The sequence below is a fragment of the Maylandia zebra genome, linkage group LG18, assembly GCF_041146795.1.
Source record: "Maylandia zebra isolate NMK-2024a linkage group LG18, Mzebra_GT3a, whole genome shotgun sequence".
NCBI lineage: Eukaryota > Metazoa > Chordata > Actinopteri > Cichliformes > Cichlidae > Maylandia > Maylandia zebra.
Window position 1 is genome coordinate 12,176,251 of NC_135184.1, and position 9,179 is coordinate 12,185,429.

The 9,179-nt window shown below is 41.4% G+C and overlaps 1 protein-coding gene across 4 annotated transcripts; it reads right to left on the bottom strand.

Annotated features, from left to right (window-relative positions):
* Positions 1-787: 787 nt before the first annotated feature.
* On the bottom strand, positions 788-8,639 carry tpm4b (tropomyosin 4b). Of its 4 annotated transcripts, none has more exons than XM_004555316.4 (9): positions 8,304-8,638; positions 6,552-6,677; positions 3,288-3,421; positions 2,433-2,550; positions 2,286-2,356; positions 2,108-2,183; positions 1,823-1,885; positions 1,664-1,733; positions 788-1,150 (listed from the first exon to the last, which is right to left on the bottom strand). In XM_004555316.4, the coding sequence occupies exons 1-9, from the start codon at positions 8,415-8,417 to the stop codon at positions 1,068-1,070; spliced, it is 855 nt and encodes a 284-aa protein (XP_004555373.1). In that variant the 5' UTR covers positions 8,418-8,638; the 3' UTR covers positions 788-1,067. The 4 variants fall into 4 exon arrangements, with proteins under 4 accessions (XP_004555373.1, XP_004555376.1, XP_004555374.1 ...); XM_004555317.6 differs by lacking the exon at positions 788-1,150 and adding an exon at positions 1,291-1,499 and having other exon boundaries at positions 8,304-8,639; XM_004555319.5 differs by lacking the exons at positions 6,552-6,677; positions 8,304-8,638 and adding an exon at positions 4,500-4,781.
* Between the last annotated feature and the right edge of the window lie 540 nt (positions 8,640-9,179).

Below are 9,179 nucleotides of genomic sequence, written 5' to 3' on the forward strand. Positions count from 1 at the left end.
GAATGAATATAATGGTTTTATTTGAGTTCATTTTCATTTGTTTTAATGTGTCTTAACACTTGATTTGTTTGAAATAAGGATTTGATTGATTGATAGTGAACACTAATCTCGTTGTTGTGAAGAGTTTTTTTTTCTTTTTTTAATCTAACTGAATTGTAGGACTTTTCTTTTTTGTGTTAATGCATTTTGAAGCGTCTCGAAAACCATTGTTTCCAAAACTTTCCATCAGATCACACAGCCTTCTTTACTGCCTGGCCTCTGTCATGGTCTGTTAACAAGACTCACACGATTTTGCAACACTTTGTGCTGAAGCCAATAAGTGTTGATGCAGAGTTGGATCGTGTTTCTAATAGTGAGTAATTGTTGCACAATGTTGAGGTTTAATGTTGAGGACGTAGTCTTTAACTTTTCATTTATTGCTCAGTAATTATCTTTACTGTACAGCATAAAGCAACTGGAACTGTTTATTTTAAAGCTCACAGTCACAAGAAGCTCGATAAGAAGTTTGAGGACGCACTTATACTCTGATAACATCTTTAGTATTAACCTCATGCGGTTGTGCCATTTCTTGATTATAGCACTCAGTGGCACTACTGTTGTGAAAGAAGAGATTCAGTATCTGCAAAAGAAAAAAAAAAGAAAAAGAAAAAAAGCTGCTGTCCTAGCACAGAGAGGACAGTGTGCATGCCAGCACATGTAAACTGAAGGGTGAGCTCTTTTCCCTGGAACGGTTTATAGATGTGTTGAAACTGGCTCGCAGACATGACACAAAACATCAGCAGCAGCATTAACACCGTCGTCATCATCAGTTTTATTTGTGCACAGAGTTTGGTCTACAACACAATTCCTAGCACCAATACTGAAATCATGTGGACCCAAAACCATTTTTTTTAAAAAGGAAAAGGAACAAAAAGGACCATAAATACATAAAAGGGCTACATGTGTTTTACAAATTAAGAGTGAAATTGCAAAAAAAAATGGATGGCATGTAGAAAATATCTTTTACAAAGTTGTTGTTTGTTTTTTTTTTTGTTTTTTTTTACTTATTTGATGTTCTTCTTGGCATTTTACAAGCTATTGAGCTCCTGCAGTGTTTGGTCCAGGACTTGGTGCATGCCTATGTTTTCTTCTTTTGCGTGTGATAGGTTGTCTGTAATGAAAAGCAGCAGGAAATATATAATATAACTGTTTGTCAGGTAACTGTAAAATTGTTAGCCTCATAGTGAGAAAAATGCAGAAACAGCTGCAAAGTGATGAAGAGCAGATTGCAGTGAATGACAGAAGGCAGTGTAAAAGAGAAAAAGGTCTTTATTAAGCTTCAGTTTAATGCAAAAAGAAGGAGAAGGGAACTCTGAATGCAAAGGAATAAAAGAGACAAAGTGCTTCTAAAGATGCAAAGTCGGCAGAGTGCAGGGTTTACAAGGTGTTCATATCATTGAGGGCATGATCCAGCTCCTCGCTGATAGCCTTGAATTTCAGCTTCTGAGTGTACAGTTCATCTGCAGGTCAAAAGGCAGAGTAAGCAGGACACAGGAGGTTGAGAGGAAAAAGTGTGCAGGCCATGAAGGGGAAATTGGAAAAAGAGAGAAATCAGAGCAGAAAGTTAAAGATTTATTACAAGAAGGAGTGTAGGGTAGAATATGAGGGCTGAAAGAAAGCGTACCTTCTAAGTCATCTATGGTCTTTTCCAGCTTAGCCACTGTCCTTTCTGCGAATTCTGCACGGGTTTCCGCCTTTTTCAAACAGTAAACACATTGAAATATATATGCAAAGCTTACCTCAGAAAACACAGGTTCAGCTTAAGCAGAGGGAATGAATTTACCTCTTTAAGTCTGTCATTCAGGACTTTAATCTCCTCCTCGTATTTGTCTTCTTTCTCAGAGTACTATGCAGACAAAGAAAAGCAAACAACTTTGTTTGTGCCATTTTAGGATGACCAGGGTACTTCCCCTGTTTTTTAGGTGATGGTAGTCGAGATGAGGATGCAAATAGTGAATGTGAGCACGAAAAAAAGGCACTTAATGTGCTGCCGATCCTGTTGAGTGGGTGTATTGGGTGACAGTGATGGGTGTGGATGTGTGAAGGTGTTTTATGATAGTGAGTTTACCTTCTCAGACTGAGCCTCTAGAGACTTGAGGTTGTTGGTAACATTCTTAAGCTCTTCTTCCAGGTCACCGCACTTGCTGAAAGAAAGAAAAGATGTTTTTTTTTTCCAATAACTTGCTTAGAATATATTTAAAATTCACATATTGTGGTGAGAATAACTGCACTGAATTTCTCCTTACAGTTCTGCAATTTCTGCCCTCTCTTCTGCCCTCTCCAGCTCACCCTCGAGGATGACCAGTTTACGAGCGACCTGGAACGAAATCACAGTTGAACATCAGCTGAAGCGACATCTCACAAAAAAATAAATACAATCCGTCCGTTCATACCTCCTCGTATTTGCGGTCGGCTTCCTCGGCAATGTGTTTGGCTTCTTTGAGCTGCATCTCCTGGATCTCCATCTTCTCCTCGTCTTTCATGGCTCTGTTCTCAATCACCTTCATGCCTCTAAAGATGGAAACGATGCCGAACATTTAGTCCAACAAGACCATAAAGACACTCGACATTGCAGAGGTTATCTGGGAGACTCACTAAAAGCTGACTTAACTCAGTAACCACCAACTTTGCATTTCCAACAGTTATTTTTTACCTGTCAAATTTCACTGACAGGCAATGGCATCTATTCACTGCACTAATGGGATTCTCTATCTTTGTATCACACTGTGACTTGTATGGCTCTGTATACAGTTCTGTTATCAAGCCTTCCTGCTTCAGTTCCGATGGGCCATGGGCCATTTAATGGCCATTTACCTTACTGTTCTGTTTAAGCCTCTAGTTTTTGTGCTATTGCTGTTTTTGATTTTTCCTTGAAAACTTCAAACTTTACAAAGTTTTACAAAGTATTGCTTTCATTTATTTTACTCTTTTTTTTTTTTTAAGTCAAGCAAACTTTATTTCCACTCTGAGGGAATGAACAACACATTCCAATAGGCTTCCCTCACTACTTCCAGCCAATGAAAATGAGCAAGTGAGGGTGATTTCAGCCAGTTCACTTGTGTGCTTGCTCAGTTTTTTTTGTGCCACATGAAATAGGCTGAAGCCTATCTGCATGGTAACAGCAAACGCTCGTGATAGTTAACTTCAAGACGGTGGGCTGTGTAGAACTTTCACTTAACATTAAAACACACAGTGACTCACAGCAGTAACAAATACATCTGAATCTACAGATCTATGCTGATTTTCACCTTTCGCTCTCATCTGCGGCCTTCTCGGCCTCCTCCAGCTTCTGCAGGGCTGTGCCCAGTCTCTCCTGAGCACGGTCCAACTCCTCCTCCACCAGCTGGATCCTGCGGTTCAGCGATGCTACTTCGCCCTCAGCCTGTAGCCACAGATTGAGAGAGATAGGGAGGTCGCAGGTCAGAGGCCAGGAAGGAAACATGAATGCAGCCAAAACAGGAAGGTTACCACTTACGCTCAATGCTGAAAACTGCTTATCCATTCATCTATTTTGAAGCTACACTATAATCCCCCCCCCCTTTCATTCATGGCTTTAAGAAGATGTCAAGATCAGGTCCTTGCGTTTCATTTGCTTTTTCAGCCTTAGTGACTTTGATGAGTTGTGGACTTTGCAGCCTGGCTACCTGCTTTACTAATATGTTGACACAGGATAACGCAGTGACAGCTTTTTTTTTTTTTTTTAAATAAACATGCTGGCATCTGATATTTTACAGCTGTCTTCACTTTTGTAGTGTAAACCAAAGCATGTTTGGGGGACACCAGCTTTCTTCTCCTCAGCCCGTTTCCCACAGCACTGATAGCGCAGATAACCATGCCTGCTCTCTCCTTCCTGTGCAGAGGCTCAAGAGGAACAGGAAGGAGGATTCCGGGCACCTTTTCAGATGGACGGTGTGTCAGCTGTTATTCAATCAAAAAGCTCAAAGGGCGAAGGGAGGGAGAAAAAAAAAAGAATAAGTTTTGAATGATTGACAAGAAGTGTAACTGTAAGATTGTACCCTTTAAAAACCTTCAATTTAACATTTTCTTTACCGTCAAACAACCACACTGACAGTTAATGTAACATCGGGGACTCTTGCAGCATTTCTTGGTGTTTTGGTAGATATATGGGGCGGGCTGGAGTTAGATAACACAGCCGAACAAAAGTCTGCAGAGGAATGTCGACACAGCGATGTTTCAACTTGTCTCTGTAACGACTGTATAGAAAATAACTACAGATTTTTTTTTTTTACTGTAATCTGTATACAGAGGTTCCGGTTTTTATTTCGCGCGTTAGGTGCGTTATTATTACCGATACTTTGCAAGTCCAGCTCTCAGGAGTGCGTAAACGCTTCAGTCCCAGATTACAGTGAAGATGCTCAACCGGTTTGCTGGAATTACAGATCAAGACAAAAAGTAAAAGAAGTTCACTTCAAGTTGGACTAAATGCAAACTGATCTCACTTTTTCGCGCAGTTCCCGTTCAGTTTCCAGCTCCTTTTGTACTGCCAGTGCGCGATCTTCAGCCTCATCAACTTGCTGCTGGAGGGCTTGGATTTTCTTCTTCACGGCTTCCATAATTCCGACTGTTTGGTTTCTTTAAACGGGGATTCGTCTGAACCGGCAATCGAGACACTTAAGTTATGAATTCGCCTCAAAGTTGCAGGCTCTGTGGAAATCTTTTCTCGGGCAGGAAATCAGGGAGGTGCGGTGCTGGGACGGCGGAAAAAAAGGGCTGGGAGTTTTCAGGAAATTTATGACGAGATCCTCCAATCATGTGAAGAAGCCTGTCTCAGATGACATCACAGGATTTAGGAGGGGAATGTGGGACGTTTTTTTTCCTCCACAAAGGAGGTGTGTAAAGTCACTTTTTTGTGGGGCCAGGGTTTTCTATTGTGGACTTATATGGCAAAGTGAAGGTGTTGCAACTGCACGGACTGAAGGCAGAGGAAGTGCACTGTGTTATTTGTCTGCTGTTAGATAAAGCGTGAATCACGTCTAAGGGATCATCGTGTGATTGGATTTGGTTGTCTGAGAGAGAAAAGGAAGGAAAGTAAATGTCAGTGGGGGATGGTGAAGGAGAGAGGAGCAGGTTGTAAACTGTATCAAAGGACCGGAATCAAAAGTCCAAAGATTTACTTCTAGTGGAGGAGGAGGAGGGTCAAGGGTGGGGTGGGGCCGTAATAATCCTTTTCACTAGGGGTTGTTGACCTGCAGTGGCGTGGAATGTAAATTGATTTGGTTGCAGACATGACCTGCAGCCATCGGGTGGCGACACATTTCTTCATCGCCCCCATTTGCCTCCTACTCTTCCTCCCCCTCACGTTTTCGTTCTTTTACTACATTTATATGTATGAAAGAAGCTAAAAAGTATTTGTGGCCACCTGATAAACCATCAGAGGAATAAAATCCTGTTATCACCTCTAACCTTTGAGATCGTCTCACTTACTTCAGCTCAGATTTTTACCTGCTTTGTGAAGTTGAAACACTTTCCAAATCCTCCTGAAAACTTCACAGACTTGAAGGGAAGAGAATGTCCACGAGCCACCCTCAAAACCACTCTTTTCATTCCCAGTGTCAGATCAATATTATTATATTGGTCACGATTCACTCCCAAAAGCAAACTAAGTCAAGTCTGTGTCCGGATTTATTTTGTTTGTGATAAGGCATAATCCCGAGTTAGATTCCCATCATTTTCCTGGAAAGGATATGTTTAAGCAATAAATACATGACATAAATGTAGATGGTCTCCAAAGGTCGGCAGTCATTCAGCATTGCACACTGCCTAGGTATGTTACTGTAAAGGCTAGACTGAGGAGAGAATAACGTCTCAGCCCCAAAAAAGGCCAAAGCATTGATTTCATTAGAAACTGCAGTACGGGGTTCTCTGTTTGCTTAGGCTGCATTCCTGAAATTCTTTGGTCGGTAACAGGCTGGCCAAGTTGTGTCTGTGCTTGAGAAATAGCTCAGCTACAGACCTCAGTGAACCACCAATAACTCTGTGATTATCTCCACGGTCTGGGTTAGAAGATGCAAGATAATCAATTCAGGATTTCTGGGTTATTAGTTTACATTGGGGTGGATTTTTTTTTAAATTTAATCTCAAGGCAGTTCTTTAAAGTAACAACCTTTCATGTCTTCTTTTATTCCTATCCTATTTCAATATGTATTATTTTATGTATGACCGTCAGTGATTTAATCACTTCACGTTCATATTTTGCACTTTAGAAACAACCGAGCTGCACTAAACTATTGGGCGAGTCCAGACATTTCCTTTTTTGGGTTATGTAAGCATAAGAGGCAACTCTTCATCTGAGTCAAGCACTTTAGCCAATGATTTTGTTTAAACCAGCTTTGACAGAGAGGAATGTGTGTCCATGTTACTGGTCCCCTTTTCCCCTCTCATAGAGTGATATCTATTTCAGTCCATATGAAGTATTTGATACTGATATTTTAAAAGCTGTGGGGTTCCACTGTAATAATGCCTTTCCGATGGCGTCTTGGTGGTGAACTCACGTCTGTGGCCTTCTTCTCCGACAGTTCCAGTTTCTCCTGAGCATCCTTCAGGGCCTCGGAGTACTTGTCCAGTTCATCTTCTGTTCCCTTCAGTTTCTTCTGCAGAGCGAGCAGCTCATCCTCCAGCTGAGAAAAGGCAGATGTGAGAGAAAGTCAGGAATCAAATATAGATTTTTGTTCAGTTAAAGTGAGTATGATGAAATTCTGGTATATGACAGAAAGCAGTAGTGGGCGATAGATCTTTTACAGATCACTTAAATGCTATTTTGGGATAATCCTGATGTATTTCAGAAAGATGAATTTCACTTGAAGATAAGGAGGTGAAAATACGTAGTGGGTGCATGATTTTGGACTACAGCTAGCTCCTCTCAACAAATACATGCGTGCTGTTATTTTAATCCGGGTTATTCTTTCCACTTAAAAAGCTCCAGAGTTAAACATTCACCATGAAGCCTGTAGATTATGTGAGGTAACTAGGAGGTTCCTTCTGAAAAGACACATAGCTGCAGAGTCTGGGTGGCCCAATCCTTTAATTGCCGCCGGAGTCTGTGCCTGATGTTGTGTGTAATAGATGTTAATTTTGCATGCAGTTTTGTGTATTTTCAGTGCCTTTCGTCAGCCTAACTGCACTCTGAAAGTCTACTCGTCATGCCAAGAATAGCAAAGAAAGCATCTCTTAGCACTATTTGAGCTGCAGCCATCCCAACAAACTAAAGAGCTCTGCATAATCTTCTAGGATTTCATGCTGACTGTTCTTTGCTCCTGAAGACATGCTGAGGGTCCATATGTGCAGTGCCAGTGACAACTGATGCTCCCTGTGCTCTCTGAGGGAGTTGTTATGGCATTAGCTACCAGAGAGTGGATATTTACACTTTCCACTTGCTCGATCCTTCATCCTGGCTTTGTCCAAGTCTCTCTAACTTGCTGCTCTCTAACATTCCTTTCATACCACGTTAATGAGGACACCATCTCCCACTGTGTGATAATTGCCTCTATTTAGAAACCTCAGATATCCTATTGCATCTCCAGATTCTATTTTGTTTGTATGAAATTAAAGTACACTGTCATTAAGTTTGGCTGGGACACATCATCCTGTCTGTGGCTTGAGCGCTGCGGCGCCAAATATGGGGGCACAGAAATTTATGAGGTTTTATATTATACAAACTTCACTTCTGATAAGGATGCTGCCAGAGTCAGACCGTGATATTCTATAGGTCTGTTTTAACCTGGCAGCTTTTCCTTTGATTCAGTTCGGATAATAAGCCTAGCTCTTGTCACAGCCATCTCTGTGGATATCCTCCACCGTCTCCTACTGCAGAACAAGGAGCTCAGTATCAACTGATCCCTGTGATTCAGCATTTAGTCCTGCTGAGAAATATATCAGCAATCTGTAAATTGTGCTTTGGTGTTCTTATTTAGTATTTTAGATTATGACTGAACTTTAGCAACAAAAATAAATCAAAAACTATTAAAAAAAACTATTATAGGAAAAGTGAAAAAAACAACAACACAATAACGCAATGATGTTGTAATACAACTGGTATGAGTAACTTCACAGATACATTTAGATATATAATCCTGATATTGAAAATGTCCACATTTTTTGACAAAGAAGATTCCCCATATTTTGGAAAAAAGTAATTATTAAAATTAATTTATGCATGTGTGATGCATTTACTTCATTTGTTGTAAATATGCTGTGACATTTTAATATTCCTGTATTAAACATTAAACTCATGAGCCACGCGTCACCTGCTTGCTTTTATCTTCCGCCTCCTTCTTGTCGGTCTCGGCCTGTTCCGCCCTGTCGATGGCGTTCTCCTTGTCCAGCTTCAGCATCTGCATCTTCTTCTTGATGGCCTCCATGGTGACTGTTGGGTGTCAGCGTCTTGAGATCTTTAGAAAATGAAGTTTTGTAGTTCGTTACGGGGAAAAGCTGCTGCAGATGTTCAGAGGAAGACGCCTCACAGGAGCCCTCACAAGGTTGACAGGGAGCGCAACTGGCAGATGCAGAGAGGAGGGAGCTCGGAGCGAGCGAGCACAGGAGAGGAGGATGCAGACTGAGAGTCGGTGGAGCTGTATGTGATTTAAACTTGACGGGAGGTTTGGAGACAGCCCTAGTCCCCAGTGACAGCCCTTTCCCACCGGTTACCCCTTTCGCCACTCCCCACTTTGGCTCCTCTAGAACTTACTGTTGCCCCCACCCCATCCCTAATCTAAACTTCACCTCTCAAATGTTCTTTGGAGGGACAGCATGGTGTAGCCATTTCAGCATTGACTAGCCTATGTCCTTGTTTGGATTTTTACGCAGATAAAAAGCAGGAGAATGACCAAGAACTCACAAACTTCAAAAGGGAAATTGTTCACATTAATAATTTTTGCAGCTTCTCGCCTCTCTTTGGTCTATCTATATGCCTGTGTTCTTACTTAGGAATGTTCAAATTGATGTTAATACCAGAGTTGGTTAGAAAGGGACATAGTTTTCATTCTAGCGCTGAATGAAAAAGGGCTGTATGGAAAATGATCCAGCCAAAGAAAATTTGGGGGAAAGAGCTGTCTGCATGTGATCCACGTCAGGCAGCCACAGCATTGCAGTCAGGATACACAGACATAAACCACAGGTCCAGT